This window comes from Ambystoma mexicanum, chromosome 12 (genome assembly GCF_040938575.1).
Source record: "Ambystoma mexicanum isolate Mex_15411 chromosome 12, UKY_AmexF1_1, whole genome shotgun sequence".
NCBI lineage: Eukaryota > Metazoa > Chordata > Amphibia > Caudata > Ambystomatidae > Ambystoma > Ambystoma mexicanum.
The window spans coordinates 1,161,587,369-1,161,609,827 of NC_090936.1; the positions used below are offsets into that span (position 1 = coordinate 1,161,587,369).

General features: G+C 47.1%; 1 protein-coding gene across 1 annotated transcript in view; it reads right to left on the reverse strand.

The window, feature by feature from the left end:
* Nucleotides 1-493: 493 nt before the first annotated feature.
* LOC138514333 (adipocyte plasma membrane-associated protein-like) overlaps nt 494-22,459 on the reverse strand; it is a 176,002-nt gene continuing 154,036 nt past the window's right edge. The window contains exons 7-9 of the mRNA XM_069629769.1: nt 14,149-14,309; nt 3,379-3,574; nt 494-2,652 (exon numbers count right to left, since the gene is read on the reverse strand). Coding sequence (XP_069485870.1) covers nt 2,455-2,652; nt 3,379-3,574; nt 14,149-14,309 — 555 coding nt within the window. The 3' untranslated portion in view covers nt 494-2,454. The remainder of the gene's footprint in view (nt 2,653-3,378; nt 3,575-14,148; nt 14,310-22,459) is intronic.

The following is a 22,459-nucleotide window of genomic DNA, read 5'->3' on the forward strand; positions in this document are numbered from 1 at the left end:
TTTTGCCCCCCCTTACTTCACTTATTATCATTCCCAAGTGTAGACAAATAGCAGTTGACTCATGTGTTGTCATTCTTTTTAGAACTCCAGTGTTTGTTTTGTAAATTTTAATGATCACTCCATATTCTGTATTTTTTGTATTACTTCAATCACCATCCACACTTCTTTATTACCCCTTTATTGATACCTATGGTTAATACTCTGTTTTTATTTCTGTTGAATAAACTGGAAATTGTAAAGAACCTTTCCGAGCTGGAGAGCAACCAGTGTAAATGCATGTTCTCCCATTGGGCATCTGTAAAGTAGTCAGTTGGGCATCCTTGCCCACCTTTGTGGGTGAACCATCGAGACAGATGCCGGCCGCGCCAGGCTTGCCAGCCACTGCAAGCTCTTCCCCTGAAATTGGCCTCATCTTCCACCATCGGGTTTGACACTCCCTGCCAGAGGAGCACATATATATATAATGAAATAAGGTGATAACACAAGCCAGCAGTAAAACTGAAATCTATACACATACAACCTCCAATTGAGTACAAATTAAAACAGACAATGCCTGCGTGAACAAAGAGCTTGATGTTAAAGTCTTGTTTGTATCAGAAACCTTACATTAAATATGCACACAATGCAATCAATGCAATCACTGATAGAATGCAAACAAAACGAACTAAAATACTTTAAAATTGAATATTTACATACTAATCACTTCTGGTGGTAAAGACACATAGAAAGTTCATGTAAAGAAAGTCGTTGGGTATAAACAATGCTTTTTCACCTCCACATTGCAGGGGACACTGCATATAAAAGGCCAGTACGTGTGGCAGAAATGAGCTGCATATAACTTTCTACTGTTGCACTTCTAAACTCTGCGAAGGTCCACCACCGCAAGGATGGGACAGAAAGGGTGGGTCCCTGCTGTAAACATTAAAGAGCTGATGCACTCCGTGACGCCCATCGTTTGATTGATTGATATTTATTTATTTAAAATAAAAAATAAAAAAAAACGTTCACGCGAAAAGTTCAAATATTCTCTACCCCCATGTCATGGAGCATTTCAACCTTGAGGATAGCACCACAAGAAAAGTCACATATCACTGACATGTGCAGATCATTAGTCATGTTTAAAAGAAAACATTAAAAATGGTTAAAAAAAACATTGCTTTCAAAAAAGGAAAAACTAGTGGTTACGAGGCAATATTGGCCTTTCTAGTGCGGCTATTGCAGAGAGAATCAAACTAGGTTAGGGGAAGCCAGAACGTAACCATTTTGTCCTATTAGCAGTCCAGAGTCTACTTATCACTATTCTCTTACAATGAGGAAAATTGATCAGCAGTCTGTCCTTTGGGGTCTTATACGCCTCCTATCTTGGTAGCAAGCTCTCTTAAGACCACTGACCTCAAAGCATGCAGTACTGGAGGGGTCTATTTGTGTCCCTGGGGACCCAGCCTGCAACCTCTGGACCTTCAGATGTTTTGGACTTAAGCTCCCATCAGCCACAGCCAACAGGGAGGGATCACGAGTTTAGTCCAGGACAACTGGCGAGCCAGCCACACGTTGCACACTCCTGCGTGCCAGCATTAACATATGTTCCTTTACCAACATGTGGTACGGGAGAGAAACCTGCAATCTAGGTCAATAATGCCCTTTTGCGATGTCAGCAAGAATACCCCTATCCTTACAGCAAGAATAGAAATTAGAAAGGTTGGTCCCCTCCCGCCATTTTAATATTGGGTCAGTCTAACCTTGGGCTTTCTGCTACCACGTAGCATGGCGCCAGTGTCTTTACGCAACCAATATCTTTGGATAGCCTGCGCTCCCATCATGCAGCCATCACATTTCTCCTTGCACCAGGGATAATACACACTGGGAGCTTTGTCAGCTGTCTTTGCATCGCTACTGTGTAGCCCTAACGTACTGGAAGAAAGTCTGTGCTGTAATCAAAAGGCATTAGTGGTAGTACTGGTGGCCTAGCAAGAAACAAGAACTTCCTTGCTGCTCCCCAGATGCAGACGCCAGTAACATTCTCTGGAGGCAACACACCAGTACTGAAAGTTAGTCATCAGGGTCAAAGCCTCCACTCATCACTATGCCACAATCCTTGTGACACAATGCTGAATATCAGATGGGCTGGTGTCATCCAACCATCATGTCAAGCAGTACAGTACAGGGTGCCCGTCCTTGGCATCTCTTACACATCCTTCTAGCCATGCTACAATCTGTAACCAACTGTTTGTTCCATATCCAAGATGGAAGGTACATCTCACCATCAACAAGTTACCAGCAGTCCGCCCCCCCCCCACCACTTGTATCACTATCACATAAGGTACTCTAGGGGAGCGCATGCTTGGGCCACATCAGGACTCGCCTTTGTCCTACCCTATGACTATTCTACGCAAATATGGAACCTCCCACATGTGGCGCATTCCCGTTGCAGTCCCGGGTGGTCTGACAGCACGGTCAGTTCATTACCACCAGGAATGGTAGATCAGTGCTGCCCAGGTACAACTTCCCCTTGTGCTCGTAGACGTCGCTGGTGGCCCAGGTAACGCTCCCATCAGGGTCATGGAAGCTCTCCAAGATCTCTCCTCCATCGCTGACCTCCAGAAACAGACCATGTTTGCGGAGGAGGGCACTGTACATCGACAGAGGGATAACCTGAGGAGAGCACATAAAAACAAGCTGCAATAACTCACAAATTGATTAACTGAAGCATCACAGAAAGAATATATGGTGCTATGAGACAAAGTAACAATGGCTGCACCACCAGAGAATGCATTGCGCCATGGCACAGCCACCAACTCATTACACAAACAAATTACGCTTGGATTGCATGTAGAAATGACCTGCCGCCATGGCCTTTGAACAGGCAAGTAGTGTAGAGCAGGATAAACTGGGAAACACTTTTCCCAAGAGTACGCGGCGCAAGCCCAGCCGTACACATTGGAACAGGTGGGCCGCTGGGGGCAACATGCACCCTTGTGCGTGTAAATGCACCATCATTCAGACCCAACAACAAACATTAAAAAAGGGTAAGGCCATTTGGAAGCGATTAGGGACAAAAGAGGGGAATGGGAGATTCCCCCGGAATCCACATTAAAAAATTGATTAGAACTTAAAAAAAGGAAAAGATACATAAAAAGTATATTAAATGTAATTAGTTGAAACATATTGAGGTAAAAAGACTGAAAAAAAAACTTCTACATTGAGTTGGACATTCAGTGAAACAGACTTCATTGTAGTGTCATATGGCAGGGGCGAATAGCCAAACTTGAAGGTTCGCGGGCAAAAGAGTTTGCTCGTTTTCCAAAAGCGCCAGACGCTCAGGTCAAAACAGATTTCTCACTGTAACACTCTCAAACTCGACACTTGAGTGAACTCTACCTTTGCAATGAATCTTTTCAGTGCAGGATATGGGCCGATGGCATCCAAAAACGGTGGGAACAAACCAGGGAATCGGACGGTGGCAATGCCAATTCTGTACGTGCCCGTGTTAGAAATTCTTATGTTATCGGGGTATCCTGGCAAGTTGTCCATGAACACTTCTTTGATCCCGGATTTGCTGCCAGTTAGCCAATAGCTGTTTGCGTAAAAAAAAATAGAAATCAATAATTTAATATGGGATGGTATGTTCCGAGTCTGCATTGAATCCATGTAGAAACTTCCTCAGTGATCTGTTCTTTGTGCAAGCGGAGTTCTAAAATGGGTCTCTCCACCCCGTTGTCCCCCTGCCTACCACCCCTTCCACAGCTCAACTACTCGCTCTACGGGGCCACTCCCGCACACTCATCATCATTATGTTTTCTGCACATTTAATGTGCAGAAAACAGTTAAAAGTTAATTTAACTTTCACAATTAAGTGAAATCTATAAAACACTTTGAGTTTCCGGATGAAAGAAAATATTGGTTATATAATTCTTAGGTTTGGTATTGAATCTGGTTTGATTTTCTCAATTATTTCTCGCAATTCAGCTTTACGCGGACATGTGCTTCGCACTGTACACTCTGAGGCATTTTAACATTTGGTAGTTTTTGCTTTAATAAAAAAAAAATAGAAACAAATGAAAGAAAAGAGATCAAATAATGTGATCCGATTATTAAAAGTAGAAAATACAAAATAAAGTACACATTCTTGATAAATAGGTCTGTTCTTGCAAAAATAGCTTTATAAATATCATACGTCTTGGTCGAGTACATACACTAGTTCCATGGACTTTTTGCCCCTTGTATTACCGATATTGCTGTAATGGATATTATGGAGGATCTTCTGAAATGTATTCCCTTTAGTGCTTGCTTAATGATACGTGAGCATTGGATAGACAAACTGAGGATGTTGAGTTACTATGGGTTGACTATTCCATTGCGCATTCAGGCGATTGCTCACCTGCGAGGATAACTCAAATTCTCCAAGTATGGGAAAGGAGAGGAATTGTTCTTATGAGACTGTGATGAGAAACGATGTACAACAAAGTTAGTTGTACTTAATAAGGAGGGTCCTCAGAGTCAAGTTAAAACATTTTTTTGCGATTTTGCAAGACGCTTTGGGATCAGACCTCAAGTGCCAGGGCAGTAACATCCTGTCAAGAAACTGGTAGTATTGGACTATGACTGCTAAAATGATTAAATGCGATATCCGCTCAAAACATACTTGACGTTTATTATAAATACACCACTGCATGGTTCAAAGAGGTGAAACACAAAATGACTTCCTTAAGGTAATGGCCCTGTTCTGCAAACTGCTGGGGTTGAACTGGGAAAATAAGGTAAGTGCCAAAGTTGTAGATGAAAAATTGTCAGATTCTAAATGAATAGCTTAAACACTGTAGATAACAATCTACCCAATGATTTTGTCTAGGATTATTTTTAAATTATGAACATTATTCATACGGGGGTCATACCAGAAACTCACAGATGACAACTACATATTACATGCTACACACCATACCACACCAGTAAGTGTGACGAATCCGGGAAATGTGTCCCTTCTCCCCTAGCTGGACCCAACCCCTTTGAGGGTAGGTAGGTGAGCCCACTTGGCTACAACCTTCATAGGGGTTTGGGAAAGTGTGATATCACTGGGAGTGACTCCCATTCCCATTGGGCAGTCCCTTATACAGAAGGTATTCTCTGCTTGCATGGGAGTATGAAATACTGACAAGACATCTATATGTTTGGCTCAAGGTAATGCTGAAAACACATTCATGTGGTTGACTCAAGGTAATGCTTGACAACCTGTGGTGAACAATACACCCCTTCTGAATACCGAATAAAGGGCTAACAAACGAATGGAGAAAGAGAAACCCATCGCTGAGGTGAGCCTCGGACATGAGAACGATGGCACAGGGAGAAGCCGCACAGACCAGCGGAGCTGGCTGCAGCGCAAAAGGAGGTGGATGTCATAGAGAGTGATGCCACATACCAAACAAGGAAGTGCACAAGGCTGGAGAGGCAGAGGCCGCGTAGAGCAATCCAGACCTGGAGGCAGGGCCACCTTCAGGACATGGTGGGCCCTTAGCCCACAAACAGACCCAGAGGTGCCAAGTCACAGGTACCCAAGAAATCCACGAGAACCAGAAGCCGAGCGGGGTCACAGGAGCCCTAAAGGACTAAGTGAGATATTGGGGCAGGGGATCCTAAATGAGCTACAGGGGCCGAGTAAGCAGAGTGACAAAAAGAGAACGAGACAAGTCAAAGGGTTACGGGAGCCCGAGAAACCAGAGTAGCATAAACCTCCAGAAGGGTCACAGGGACCCAAGAAAACTAAGAGAACCACAAGCAGAGAGGGTTCACAGGGGCCCTAACAAACTAGCTTGGGTCGGGGGACCCTAAATGACCATGGGGCCATAATAAGCAACAATGGCTACAAGGTGGCGTTGTGGAATGTGTGACTTGGCTCAAATTAACTTTGACATTTCAGGTGAAAGTTTTTTTTTCCAAACCTTTTTAAACCCACCATAACTTTATTGGTGTTGTGAAAACATGGCCAAATGCTCCAACCGCAAGGCGGTCAGGACTATACTGTACTGATGATCCCTAATAAGGGTGAAATAGATATAGATATTTTTTAATTATTTTACTATAGGCGAGAACCGTAGTTTGGTTTTGCTAGGAAGGGAACTCCCTTTTAGAACCAGAGTCAGTGAGGCGTTTTCTTTTATTTTAAATAAAACTACCGTCAAACACGTCCTCTGGTCGCAGTCCTTCTACTGGCTTGCCACAGTAGTCCGAAATATTCCAACCGGAGAATTTGAGAGAGCAAACATTTTTAAATGGGTGCGTTCATAATCAAAAGTCTAGTACAACGGAAATACGTCCTATTTACTATCTTTGCATCTATACTCCAATGAGTAGCAGCTTGACAGAATGAGACTGCCCTGACATTGCGGTCCGAGTCCAGACCAATCCATAAATAAATATTTAACATGATTCTGATCAGGGCCATCATTAGAAATGCTCTCTATAAAAACTTTATTGCTAAATCTGCTCGCCCACTCGCATAGTCGAGGAGATTTTATGAAGGATGAGGATCAGTGTCCTTGTCCTTCTTGGCAACTACAGGGATGTGGGAAACTTGAGTTTGCCATTTGCTGCAAACAACCGTTGTTTGCGGTAAATAGCAAATAAAGGTTTCACTGGGTGCAGCTGCCATCGGGTGGCTGCATTGTGCCGAATATGAAATGGACTTATGGGGAAATGCACCATTTAACACAAAGCCCTCGTCATTTCCTTTACCGTATCAAGGACCGAGTGAGCTATTTTTAGTCGAGTAGGAAAACCAAGTAACTAGACTTGTAGGTCTAGTGATTTTTTTTAAAGGATGTGCAAAGCCTAATATGGGTATTATTAGACAAGAACCAATACATTTTTGTTGTTGTTGAATAATCTGGGTAATACCCTTCACTGAATATCAGTAATGAAACGGGTAGTAATAGCATAAACATGTTTATGTAGCTGAATAACTAACTACCAGGTACAAATGTTATAATTATTAAGGATAATTATATAGAATTCCTATATTTTCTATGTTCTACCTTCCATTCTCAGATCACATGATTAACCCCCAGGCCATTGTCTGTTTCCAACTTCCTTCTTCATTAGAGTAACAATTACTAAATATATAAATACCTTGAGAAAAACAATCTACATGAGACATGCACAACCATCTGCCCTGATGAAGGCAAGGAGAGTGCATTTCCTAGTTAACGCCAGAGATGTTGAAACATATGTAAAATTCCTTGCTGTCTATTTTAAACTATTTTTGGACTAGGTCATATTTTGAAGAGTGCTTTTTGTCAGTCTTGTTAATTGTGGTTACATGAATTTATTTCTGACAAATTAACATGCAGAAACCCATGTAATTTTGATATGTGTAAAATGGATTACAAATACATGGTCAGTGCTCATTATTGCCCCCCAAAGGCCACAGTACGCACATAAAAAACAACATTAACTTCACTATGAAGTAGGATATTGACTTGACTATGAAGCAGGATATATAAGTAGAACCCTTTTTTCCTATAAGGAGAAATTTATTTGTACCCATAAGCTTGTTGTTGGCTTCATGCATTAAATTTATTAAGGCACACAAAGAAAATAATTAGGGCCTTTAAAAAATATTTTTGGAGTGCGCATGCGCGAGCGACGTATGCGCTGCTAAAACCAACGGCTCCCGGCGGCCGCTGCTAATATCCTGCATATTTTCCACTTTACGTGGACTAATCGTGCCTCAACCGCCCACCAGCGGTGGCGGCCCCATCAGAGCTGCTGACGCCGCACTCCGGAGAGAAACCGGGAAGGGGGACACCAGAACCAGCCCGCGGACCGCCGACGGACGACAGGCGACCATCGCGGCGCGGGCGGAAGAGGAGGACCGCCCCTCCCCCCCGGAGGCGCTGAGTTCGCTAGCTCCCAGGCGAGATTGTCGCTCGGTACGCGACCCCGCGGCGCTCTCCGGGGGCCATTGAGCGGCTGAGGAGGGTCCCCCCCCCACCTCCTCCACCCTCGAGACAACAGGGGCTTACACACTACGGGAGCAACGCATCTGGAGAGGCTTTGCGGCCTGGGCTCTGCAGCACCAGCCTTACCCGCTGGACCTCTGCCCCTCCCCCTCACCAGCAAGACTGAGACCCAGGGTCGAGCGGCAGCAGGAGCCGTGAGCTGCGCTCCCCTGTTGAGGAAGACACGCTGCAACCAGAGGCACCCACGACAGGTACAAGGGAGCGGGGGGCGGACGCTTTGCTTGTTTTTCTCCCCTGCGACCCCTTTCTGCAACCAGCCTGCTGCAGAACCCACAGTACACAGGTGTGCCACAGACCAGCACCAGACCCAGAGCGCTGCTACGACCTACGTGTCCGCGGTGGACCCCAAAACTCCGCGTGAACAGTGGAACAGCCCTGCCTCTCTCTTGGGACCACCTACCTCACACCCCGAAGCGCAGCACTCCCGGTAGAACACGGGCACAGTCCCACGCACTTTGGCCGCTCGGTACGCCCGAGGTAGACAAGTGCCAGCATCACGCCGCCTGGTGAGGCCGAGCGACGACACCGCGAACACCCCAAACGTGACCTTGGCCGCGATTCACTGTGCGCATCCCGCCCCGAGGGGGAACAGCTAGACCCCTACTACACAGAACCCAATCGCGACATGGGAAAGGAGAAAACCAGGAGGCAAACGCTACAGAGCAAGATGGATCTCTACACCGTGGGGGCCCCTCCCCAACGCGAGCCCCAACCTCTAGAAGAAGAAGGTAACCCTGGAGAACTCAGAGACCCTCCTGTCTCCTTATCAGACCTCATGAAAGCGATTGGGGACTCGAGGACGTCCTTGGAACTTAAAATGGGCGGCTTATCCTCGGAGGTGTCCCTTATACGCCAAGACCTCCGCAACTTGTCGACCAGAGTGGGCGAAGCAGAACAGAGGGTGTCCAGCAATGAAGATGCGATCCACCGCATGGAACAGCAGCTCACTGCGATTGCCCAAAAGGTGACCCAACTAGAAAACCGCGCCGAAGACAGTGAAGGGAGGGCGCGACGCAATAATCTCAGGATCCTCGGTATACCGGAGAAAGAGGAAGGCCCCTGCGCAGAACTCTTCCTGGAAGATTGGCTCACTCATATCTTCGCCCCGAAGAAGCTATCCAAATTCTTCTCGGTGGAAAGGGCACACAGAGTCCCCACCGGCCGGCCTATACCGGGCGCCCCACCCAGAACAATGATTGCACGCCTACTGAATTATCGCGACCGGGATGCGATCCTACAAATGGCGAGGGCCATGGGCCCGATCACATACAACGGCTACAAGGTTGGCTTCTACCCCGACTACACGAAAGAAGTCCAAAAAGCCCGCCAATCTTTTGACTCCGTTAAGAGGAAGCTCCAGTCACTATCCATCAAATATGCCCTCTTCTTCCCGGCATTGCTAAAAGTCCAGTATGAGGGCGCTACACACCTGTTCTACAACCCCAAAGATGCATGGGACTGGCTTGAAACTCATGTCCTCACGGAACCCAACGGGAGACGTGGGCCATCGGGCCCACCCACGCAGCGACCCCGACCTGGGAGACCCTCGCCCCCTCGCTCCCCGTCTGCAGCGGATGACGAAGCGTCAAGGACCCCGGCGGGAAAAGGATGAATACCCTGTACTGAAGGGCCCGAACTGCAGATTGGTAGAGTGGAAATGCTCACTTAGCGGCCGCCGCCCCCTAAGACCAAACGCGCGCTACCACACCCGGGTTATCCCGAAGAAGTTCATAAAGTTATAGGTTTAATGTTTGGGCGACAGGTGCTCCCAGTTGGGGGGGGAAGTACAGGGTGGGGGGGAGTTCAAAGTTCATAAAGAAAGCGAATCAAGAAACAAGAAGATACGACACATAGAAGCATTGGCAAGGGAACCAAGTATTGGCTATGGGCAAGACCACAGACACGATCATCATCCAGGCAGGAGATATACCAACACGAGAAGACCTTCGGGCATCCCCCCCGAAGGTATAGCCTTGCACAAATCTCGAGCGTATAGGACTACCATTGATCCTCCCAGATGTCCAGATAAGCGCCCCACGCAGAGAGAATGAACTCCAACAAGGTGACCGTGCTCTCCTGGAACGTCAATGGCCTCGGCTCCAGCATAAAGCGAAGACTGGTGCTCCAGTACCTTAACCGTCATTCACCTGATATTGCCCTACTAAACGAAACACACTTGCTAGGCACGAGCACTAACTTCTTCAAAAAATCCAACTACTCTCTCACCTACCAGGCTGGATTCACAACAGGAGCTAGGGGCACGATGATCCTGGTTCACAAGCGAGTCCCCCTGCAGGTCAGGAAGGTTAAGATCGACCCCCGGGGCCGATATGTTATGATACTGGCCGACATCTGGGGCGAGAAATGGGGCCTCGCTGCAGTTTACGCCCCCCCCTCACAGACGAAAGAGCTACTCTCCGAGCTACAGAGCCGGCTGCTTGAGGATGTGGCCGATGTATGGGTGATCGGCGGGGACTTTAATGAAGTGATGAACACTGCAATCGACAGATCTCACAGGAGGTCAGGTTCCTGTCCTGCCCCCACACCACTTGCCATGTTCGCCGAAGCTCTGGGTATGACAGATGCATGGCGCGCGCTCCACAACAACGAGGCTGGGTTCTCCTTCTTCTCAGGTGTCCACAAGTCATTCTCCCGAATCGATTATGCCTTCGTCCCCCGCAATGTAAGTCACAGGCTCCTTGACGCTGACTTCCTCGCAAGAGGTATTTCTGACCACTCTCCGCTCCTACTGTCTATGAAGAACTCCTGTCGTGGTCCGGATCGCAATTGGCGCCTGAACACATACCACTTACGTCTCCCCGAAATAGCGGAGGAACTGGAGAAGAAGACAACAGAATACTTCGAAAACAACGAAGGATCAGTGGACTGCCCAATCTCGCTCTGGGAGGCATATAAGACTGTCCTCCGCGGGGAAGTTATCTCGGAAGTTTCAGCCTACCAACGAAGACGAATCCAAAAGATCAAAGAGGCAGAAGCGCGCGTCCTGGAGTGCGAACAACAAACCCTGGAACACTCCACCCAAGAAGCTAAGGAAGATTTGGTCACCGCACAAGTGGCCCTTAGCAACCTGGCTCTAGACAATGCACGGACAGCCCATCAATTGGTCCGGAGCCAAATCTATGAACGAGGTGACAAGGCGAATAAGACACTGGCCTGGCTGGAACGGCGCGAGCAGACCAAGGGACATGTGCGGGCAATTGAATCCCCAGACGGAACGCTCCTCACAGACGACTCGGACATTGTCGCAGCATTCGCCGCCTACTATGAGAAACTCTACACTCCACCGGCCGAGCACCTGCCTCCCGAACCCACATGCTACCTTGACCGGTTTGAGATCCCGAAGCTCTCTCAGCGCCAAACAGACCTCCTGAACGCCGATATCACTGTAACTGAGGTACAAGAGGCGCTCGCACAGCTCCAACCTGGGAAGACCCCGGGTCCCAACGGGTTCCCTACAGAAACATGGAAATGCCTCGGCGGTTCACTGCCCGCCCACATGCACCGTATGTTTCTACGCAGCAAAGAGCTGGGGGCACTCCCCCCGGACCTCAGGAAAGCATGCATAGTCGTCATACATAAGCCCGGGAAACCCCCGGAGGAATGTGCCTCCTATCGCCCAATATCCTTGATCAACGGCGAAGCCAAGGTCCTTGCAAGAACACTAGCCAACAGACTGCTGCGGGTTATTGAGACCCTGGTTCACCCCGACCAATGCGGATTTATGCCCAACAAATCCACCCGCATGAACCTGCGCAGAGTTCAGTTGGCGCTGAGTAGAGCCAAGGAAATATCGGCCCCACTGGCCCTCCTGGCAGTGGACTTTGAAAAAGCATTTGATTCTGTGGACTGGGAGGCCTTGTGGGCAATCATGACTCAAATGAACCTGGGGCAAACATTCATATCGTGGGTTAAACTCCTGTATGCACACCCAGAGGCCACGGTAAGGGTGAACGGTAGGTCTTCTCGATCATTTCCCTTGGGTCGGGGCACGAGACAGGGGTGCCCTCTCTCCCCGCTGCTTTTTCTATTGGCCATAGAACCTCTCGCAATTGAGCTTAGGACCAACACTACTTGGACAGGGTTCGCCTGGCCGGGGGGGGGGAGAGGACCGACTATCCCTCTACGCGGACGACCTCCTCATATACCTAAGTAACCCACGTACTTCCTGCCCGATCGTCTCCCGCATCCTCAAGAATACCAGCGCTTCGCAGGCCTCAAAGTAAATGAAACCAAAACCATTTACTTCCCGATCCAGGGAGGGGAGTCTGCGATCCCTGAAACCTGTCCATATCATGTCTCCATTAGAGAACTCAAATACCTGGGCATAAGACTCGACCCGTCACTGGGGGGGTTCCTACAACTCAATCTACAACCAATAATTGACCGATTCATTAGGGACACCTCCCACTGGCAATCACTCCCATTATCACTACTGGGCAGAGCGGCACTATTCAAAATGCTGACCCTCCCCAGACTACTGTATGTACTTCAAAACGCCCCCCATATAATCCCCCGAGACACCTTCGCACTCATTGACAGACGCCTTCGCACACTGCTGTGGGGAGGGAAACAATCCAGGATCGCCCTGGAGACGCTGCAGCGATCAGTATAGGAGGGAGGCATCGGTCTACCATGCATTCGCACCTATTATCTTGCAGCCCAGATTGGGGTGGTAAATGACTGGATACATGCAGACCCCACACTCCCCCACATCCGTCTTGAAATGGAGAGCATGACCCCACTAACCCCACTACAGACCCTGTACGCCACCCACGACCAACCCCCGTTGTTACCCAAAATGACACGTCACATTTGCCGGGCCTGGCGAGATGCGCACAAACTGATAGGCTGGAAAGGTAAACCAACACTATCTCAACCCCTATGGCACAACGCACTCCTCCCAGAAATAGTAAAGATGGGCCCCTTCGGTCACTGGTGCGCGAAAGGGATACATACACTAGCACATGTGATACAAGGCGGCCACCTCCTTGACTTTGAGACCATGCAAGAGCGCTTCGACCTCGCACCTATGGACCGGTTTCGACATGCGCAAATGACCCACGCCATCCGCACCCAATTCCCTGACACGACGACCATACCCCCCTGTACTCCCATTGAGACTAACATCCTTCCGCAACGCATTGCCTCCAAGGTCACCTCCACGCTCTATCAAGCCCTTAACTCCTTCGGGGCGACGCAGCTGGACGGGCTCAAAGAAAAATGGGAAAGGGATACAGGTCACATGGAACCAGAGGACTGGGCAGAGGCATTAATGTCCCCTAGAGAAATAGGTATTGATTCTAAACTCAGGCTTATACAACTGAGGATCCTCCACCGCACATACTATTCACGCACTGCCATGGTCAGATGGGGTGGACTAGATGATGGGACATGCCTCAGATGCAAAACAGAACCGGCCACCTTTTACCATATGTTATGGGAATGCCGAGTCTTACAGGTCTTCTGGGAGAGCTGTACCAACACGATTTCTGCCACCCTGGCGACACCAATCCCCAGAGACCCCAAAATGATGCTGTTGGGAATCCGAGGTGAAGTGGATCTCTCAAAACATGATAGAATATTTCTGGCACTGGCACTTGGGGCAGTCAAAAGATTGATCGCGGCTAGCTGGGGCTCTGCCGACCCCCTATCGGTGAACCGATGGGGCAATGAGTTGGACAGATGCGCGGCCCTGGAGCGACGGATTTATAATGCACGAGGGTGCCCCCGCAAATTCCAGAAAATATGGGGTAAATGGCTGGACGCTAACTGAAATGTACCGAAAGAAATAGAAATGTACTATTGTTAACATTGGTCACCTACCATACCCAACGAATGTCTGATGGCTCTCGGCCCCACTGGGTTCCCTCGGCCTCTTTGAAAACTGCCTTACTGTCATGATCTGTTGTATGCCTTTGACCCATGCCTGTTTTGTTGTTGTGTTATTAAAACGTAATAAACAGAATTATTAAAAAAAAAAATATATATATTTTTAAAATACCACCTTCACCCACAGATCAATGTCTGGTTCATACGCCACCTCTTCGGACAACCTTCGCGGTGCAATGGTGGTGACGGTTGCAGTACAAATGGCCAGCTACGCAACATAACATACCGCAGAATCCTGCAAATGCTGGTTTCCGCTATCAAGAGGTAGTCTTGGCGTGGCGATAACGCAATCCCATTGGCCATGTAAAGGCCGTCCAGCAGAGTTCTCGCTCTTCCAGTCACTGGATTATATTCCAAGAGTCGTCCCCGGTGATTGGTTTCAATAACCTGCACAAGAAGAGGAATTCATTTAGTTTGTGTTTGTAAAGTGTGGTGGCACGCCTTCCCCCATGTGCAGCACTGCTTCAACGATACGAACGTACGTAGTTAAAACGAGACGCAAAACGTATGGTGAAGAAAGTAAATGCAGAGAATCGAGGAACCAGCATGCTTTAAAGGGTAGCTGCCACGTCACATTCACACGGAATAAAGGGTGTTTGCTTTGTGTAAGTGCACTGGCCCTGAAGCACATCCTCTTTCTACTTGGACTTTGGCTCTAGTAAAGGTGTGCTCAACACTGACACACATATGGTTAGTCTCATCATTTAAAGGCCCAAATAGGAAATAAAACAGCAGACTGAAATGCTAGATGGAGTAATTCAAAGTGGTGAAGAAGGGTTAGCCCAAGAAGCTCCATGCAGCTCTTTTTGGTTTTCTTAAGGGGTTTACCCAGGCGGAGTGTGCCTACTCTTAGGTAATAAAAGGGACAACACACTGAGGAAGTTCAAATAATTTGAAACACATCTGGCATCAATTGGGTTCCCATGTAGAGGGCACAGGGCCTGCATTTCAAACGAGGCTCCTCCTGAACCTCCTCCTACTCCCCCCTCTTACTCTGCCCTCCCACTCCCCCGGGGGTGTTCGGGCTCCATCGCTATGCTCGGTCGCTCCAGCATTTTTGAGGCACACATTTACGCCCCTCCAATTAAAGAATTTAATATAGCCACAACAGGAGCAGAATAAGGGAATTGGTAGCGATTCACAAGCAGCTTAGATAGGCTGCATCTTGAATTGTTGTCATTTGAAAACCCATCCCTTTTTTAATCTGCATATTCTGTCCATGTGCACCTCATGTTTCTGTGGTTGGTCAGTACATTTGTTTATTGTACCCAAAGTGCATTGTAAGGGTACTACCTTAAATATGGGCTGAACCTGTTGTACATTGTCACCCTACAATTAGACTGCTTGGCTTAAACCCAGTTTGAAAATAAAATAACATGTAACATTAAATAAAATCACGTGCCAGGATCTAGATAACACAACAGAAGGCGGCACAGTCATTTTGACTCATCAATTGCCTCACAGGGAGTGTGGCCCACTGCGCCCTTGAATCTCTGTCTTCTTAGACTTCAACCTCCTCTTACTTTCTTCCTGGAGACATACAAACATTACAATGCCAACTAGACTAGTTAATAGCCCCACACACAAGTAAACTACACACAGTTGAGGTTGTATTTCGCGCAATGACCACCCAATCCAAACACTTGGTCTAGACTGGCCAGACCACCGATCACCCAGTTTGCTTATGGGGACCTCTCTGGTCAGGAAGGTGTGACAAAGTGTCTATAAACCCAAAAGGAAAACTGAATACAGTGAAACCAGTGGTGCATCAACATTCTCACTCCAAGATGCAGCAGCTCTACGAGGCAGCTGCCGCAAAGAGTAAAACAGTAAAAGATGGCCGACTTGATTATATAACCAGAGGTTTCCCTTGTCATGTGACAGAAAACAGAAGGCAGACCGTGATGGGAAAAGGGGCAATGCAAAAACACCCTGAACAACAGAATTCAGGAAGGTGTGACAGAGTGTCTATAAACCCAAAAGGAAAACTGAATACAGTGAAACCAGTGGTGCATCAACATTCTCACGCCAAGATGTAGCAGCTCTACGAGGCAGCTGCCGCAAAGAGTAAAACATAAAAGATGGCCGACTTGATTATATAACCAGAGGTTTCCCTTGTCATGTGACAGGAAACAGAAGGCAGACCGTGATGGGAAAAGGGGCAATGCAAAAACACCCTGAACAACAGAATTAAAAAGAAAAGGCAGTGTCTACCTCTCCTAATCAGGGATTAAGATGAGGGTTATAAGATCAACATTGCTGTAAGGCTAGGTCATCTGGAGTTGGGTGCATGGAGCTGGTTTACAGGGAAATTGTTGGGGCCGTTCTCAGATTCCCAGTAGTTTCTTAAAGCATGAGCCCATCAGCATGCTAACAACCTTCTGAGAGCCCTGAAAATGCTTAAAACCTGAAAATGGCACTGAGAAGTTTCCGAAAGGGCCTAGAGCCTAAGAGTAATGATAAGGAATCTCAGAAGCACTGATAGCCATGTATGACTCGAAACGATCGAGAAAGCGACTAGAGACAGTCTTGAGAAAGCAGTAGAGAGGAGAGTTACCACGTAAGCCTGAGACAAACCCTAACAAAGTGCAAGAAACGTGCTCTTCTAAAATAATGCTGCTTTCAGACACTATGGGACTCATTACACGGTAGGCGGTAGCCATGGCGCTATTAGCGCCATGGCTATCCCCTTACTGCATTCCGGGTCCGTGTTCCTGGAATAGGGACTTACCGGGTCATTCCGACCTTGGAGGACCCGGTAAGTCCCCATTCTGGGAACCATTCCCCATTCCCATTGGTCCCCCATAGGGCTCAATGGGAATGGGGAAGGAGCTAATAACGGTACCGCAATTTGCGGTACCGTTATTAGCTCTGAAGTCCCTTAGCGGGTCCCTTCACTAACGCCTGGTAAAACCAGGCGTTAGTGGAGGGACCCGCTAAGGGACCTCGTAGTAGGGCGGTAAGGGATTACCGGCACCGGTGCCCTTACCGGTGCCAGTAATCCCTTACCGCCTACCGTGTAATGAGGCCCTATGTCTGTGTGTGCCTAATACCACTCTACCTTATACGCTTTAGTCATCTCAACATCAAAGTGGAGCATTCGACTTAACGATAGCGGCCACATGCTTGCCGATATTGGGGGTTTCGTTTTATGCAAGTGCTCATCTTAGTACTAAACTCATCCTTGACCCCATTTTCAATTATTTGCCCAATCGTCCGCTACCCCACACCTGGGGAAGATAATGACTATCACTGGGCACAGAAATGCTTAGATACCGAAGCACCAGTAAAGTCCTTTGCACCATCACCCTACATGTTTTACCCCAACCTTCTGATAGACAATTGAAAAAGGGCCTTTAGAACTAAGGCACTGACTGGACAATCTCCAGGCCAGAGAGGGCTGCCATACACACACCCATGAGTATCAAGGACCACTCAGACTCCCATTAACTGTCATGGAGACCCCAATGTTCAAATAAACATTTTTAGGATTCTGTATTGGTTTTGAGCCACGTAGGCACTGTTGAGATGGATTTCTAGAATCTGGCCTGGGGACAGAGTTTAGGAGGCCGCCCTAGTCATAGTGAGCAGGGAACTCAGAAAGGTTAGCCAAAACTCAATGAAGGTAGCAATGCAGAGTAAATATATCAACAGAGGGGGCGGGGGTGACCAGTGGTGGGTATTAACCCTAACAACACACCTAATGTTTTTTTACACAACTAGTGTTAGGGCATTATTTGTTTTCTTTTTCTGTTTTAAGTTAACATATGTTTAGCTATTTGCCCTCCAACATTCTAACTATTCCCTACTCTGATGTCTCACCCTAGACTGTGCTCGTTGGCCACTTATCTAGGGGAAGGGAATAGAAATAGAAATTTGCCCTACACCTAACTGAGCTTCATTGGTATTCATTTTGTCATTTTTCTTTTATAAAAAAAGCCCAGTCTACATGCATCCAGCGTAGCAGGTGAATTACCTTAATGTATTCTTCTTCCCTGTTTCGGCCTACTAAAATCAAATATAGAATTAAAAATAATAATGTCTTGAGGTTTGTTTTGGAATACCCTACATGTTTACTATAAAAAGATATTATACAGACAGTATGGGGGTCATTACGAGGTTGGAGGTAAGGGATTACAGGCACCGGTAAGGGTGCCGATGCCGGTAATCCCTTACCTCCGTATTCCGAGGTCCCTTTGCGGGTCCTTCCTTACCTCCTGCTTTTAGCAGGAGTAAAGTATGGGACCCGCAAAGGTACTTCAGAGGTAATTACGGTACCGTAATTTACGGTGCCGTAATTACCTCCTTCCCCATTCCCATTGAGCCCTATGGGGCAGGAATGGGAATGGGGGAAGGGCACTGGTGAATGGGGAATTACCGGTCCCTCCAACCCTGGAATGGACCGGTAATTACACCATTCACCATGCCGGATTTGGGACGGTTTCGGAGGCAACCATGGAGCTAATTACTTCATGGTTAGCTCCAAACCCGGAATGAGGCCCAATGTCTCTATCATGCAGTTATCGTGCCACTTACTGCTGACGCCTCGAGAGGGCACAAAATTCCCTAAATTATCTAGAGGTTTAGAAAAGCCTACCGGTTTCAGTGGTTTGAAAAAGAACGAACTACTTTCTTCAGGGCTACAGCATAATAGTTGTGCTGTATACAAAAAAATAGAGAATCTTTGCTGTGCTTTATGCCACGCCCTTTTGAGTGCACAGCACAGATAAAACAAACATTTCAATTAATTAATCTATAGACGTAGACTGTGCTTTTTATAAAAAAAAAAGATGACAAATGAATACCAATGAAGCTCAGTTAGGTATAGGGGAAATTTCTCTTTCTATCCCCTAACGCCAGATAAGCGGCCAACGAGCGCAATCTAGGGTGAGACATCGGAGTAGGGAATAGTTAGAATGTTGGAGGGCAAGCAGTTAAACGTAAGGCAACTTAAAACAGAAAAAGAAAACAAATAATGACCTAACACTAGCAATGGAGAGCAACCAGAGATTATCCTCAGGAGAGAATGAGATGGATCAGGGGCTCTCAATGAGTCTGCAGAGTATGGTACACAATAATTCAATTTAGACAGTGTAAGGAAGGCATGGTATCAAAGTAAGACAGACACTTGTGATCACTGTTCAAGGGTGTTTAGTAAACTGTAGAATTGGTGAGATAAACGCCTAATCTAAATCTAAGATGGGAGCAAGCTACGACCATTATAATAATAATACAGTCCTAGAGGAGTCTAGTCAAATAAAAAGTGCCTATACAAAAAAAAAAAACTATTGCCAATCCTTACCGCTATGCTACAAACGGGTGTGGGATAATGTTCACAAGAAAAGAGAGAAGTGTTACAAAATCATAAATCAGGATGTTATGGGCGGGGTCTCCCATTCCCACGTTTCTAGCATGGAACAAGGCGGGACTCTTGAGCACAGCACACTCATGAGCTTCTCCGGCATGAGGTTAGTTAATTTTCTCAATATCAGGACCTTCAGTGTCCAAGTCTCTTTCATGTAAAGTCTCTTGCTTCAGAGGGCCTGATGTGCCATTATAAACAACAAAACAAAAGTTCCTTCTGCTAATCTTCACGTCAGGTGATTACACTTTACCCTTGGTTCCCCCTCACCTGGGCTCCAATCCCTCTCTCAACGTTAGCCGGGCTCAGACCAACCCCTCACTGAGGACATCCCTCAGTCGGGTTCATATTTGTTGTCACAATGTTCACGGGTGTATTACTGTTCACCCTAATTCACAGGCATCCCTCAACCGTGTTCACATTTGCCAAAATATCACAGTTCACTTAGTTTTAAACACAATGCAGGATTCACTTCCCTTGGCTTTCTCTTGGCATCGCTCCGTCGGGTTCACATTGCCATTTAACCCAATTCAAAGAAAGCTATTCCGGACCCCTTAGGTTCTTCCCTTGCCTAAGTCTGGGTCTCAGCCGCCAGTCTGGCTTTCCCTAAAGCTTCCAGTCAGTCTTCACACATTCTATTACCACAATGTTCTCTGATGGTTACTGTTTAACCTAATTTACAGGCATCCCTCAGTCAGGTTCACACTTTCCCCATTTACACAGTTCACTTTGCTTCAACAACGTGTCAAAAACTTTCGACTGTATGAGGGGTTGGGGTTGACCCTCTTATGACCACTTTGACACCTTTCGCTGGCCTCCCCCAAGGCCTCTTGGTACTTGTAGTTTTCTACACCAACTGAAGACTTTCGACTATGCACGGGATTCAACATAATTCGATGCATAATCACTCAGATTTCCCAGTTCAACACATTCTCCTTGTTCAGGAGTCCTTCAAAGGAGCGCTCACGTGGCACCGGACTACTAACTCCGATACCAATTTTGCTTATAAAAGACCTTTGTACTTCAGTCTTCTTTCTTCATATAATGGTGCTCTTCGCAACCTTGAGGCCAACACAGTCCAGTCTATCATCAGCCCCTTCCGACTCACCGGCTGTGCCGAACTCTCTTGGTGTCTACGACCTACAAGGATGGCAACTGCTTCTCCCTGCCCTGGCTATCCAGTGCAAGAGGGTCCCATGTAACGCTGACATAGTTTGTACCATTCGCCAGCTGCGATTCCCGGTCTTATGTTTCCTTTTTTGGAAGTTGAAAAAGGGCAAGGGCAAATCCCTCATCGTCCTTTCAGGTCTCACCGCCTTTCTCCTCCGTTTGAACTGCCATCTTGGAATAACTGCTTACTCATGCATTTGGCCTTGCTCTCCGTGCGCTCTGCCTTTTATCCCTATGGGGAAACGGAAGGGAAGTCAGGTGTGTAGTTATCAGCAATTGCCTGACTTTGATTGACTCTTGAGTTGGGACATGTCAGGTACGGCTCTGATATTAGTCCGTTGTCTTACATGGTAATTTTCTGTGGGAAAGTGTTTGTGTCAAGAAAGGGGAGGAAGGGGGGGTTTCTAGATATTCTATGGGGTAGGATGGGGAAAAGGTGTCATAAGGAAGGGGGTATTGCCTCTCACCGTTCAGTGTCACACTTCCATTCCCCAAACAAGCCTCATCCAGGTATTCCTCCCGCACTGGTCCACCCCTAGGAACTGGATTCAACAGCGATGGCCATGTCCTGGCCACCTGGATGACAGGTCCCAGGGGACTAGTGGGTGAGACACCTTCAGGTTTCTCACAACAGTCATGTTTAAAAATACAGCTATTTATTATAGGCCTTCTGAACACACTAAAATAATGAATCTAACAGGCAGTATTATTGCACAATACTCTGTGATGCATATATATACATTTACCGCAGTTCAAATATGCATTAAATAACTTATTCAGCAATGCAGGTAAGTAGGCAAAATGCAATATATGATGGCACTAGGTGACAAGTTAATTCCCCAACGTATGCAGTCCAAACCCTAAGAAGAATAAGGCCTTTGCCCAAAAGTCACAGGAGCCACAATGTTTCTCCCCTGAAGGGAGTCTCTGCAGGCAAGTTGCAGTTCACTTGTGTTGGTGATAGTTCCAAAAGATATTGATTATTGTTATTATTGTTATTATTAGGGTATGTATTGAGCACAAACTTGGCTTCAGGAAGCAACAGAGCATTTTAACACCATAGGGGGAAGAACACAATGAGGGAAGCAGACAAAAAAGGAATGGGGAGCAAACAGGGGAGGGCAAGGGTGGGCAATTGGCAGCAAGGGATCTACAGGCAACCTTGGGAGGAAACAGGGGGAGCAGACCAGCCAGTCCCGGGTAGGGTGGGGAGTGGAGGGTGTGTGGACCTAGGTGTTAAGGAGGAGCCATTCCTTGAAAAGGAGGGTCTTAAGCTCTTTCCTGAACTGTAGAAGTGAGGGGGTGAGTCTGATGTTTACGGGAGGAGGTTCCAGAGTCTTGGGGCGTAGGCAGAGAAAGCTTGTCTTCTGGTTCTTTCCTTCCTGCGTCGGTGGAGTTCAAGTCTGCACATGTCCTTACTTGTGGTGGATTACAGGCCTCCAGACATGCTGAGGTTCTCAGTGAGGTAGTTTGGGGACTTCAGGGTGACAGCCTTGTAGCTGATGTGGCAGGATTTGAAAATGATACTTTTTTTTTTCAACTCTTATTTTACATAAACTTAACAGAAGCAACAACGGACAGCAATACTGTTCAAATACAAAATAAGGTAGTGCCATTGACAATGATACCATTACAAACAATGCAAATAGTCATTAGGATGAGTCTATATCAGACATTACGTAGGCCACGTATGGGCCCCAAACATTCCTTGGTTCGCAGACAGGTGCAACGTGGTACAATATTCAGTCTCTACATCGTGACAGTACCATATTTCAGACTTCCACTGATCATGCTTGGGAGGGCAACCCTTACCCCTTACCATGGCAACCCTTCTCGCCCGAACCAACAGTGGTCCCACAAGATGCCTCACATACGCTGCCACTTCTTTGGTATATCCCAACAGCGCTATTATGGGCAGTGGGTCATATTCATTCCCACAATCGCACTTAAAATACCAGACATCAAGACAAAAAAGCATAGACTCGAGGAAATTGCCACGACAAAT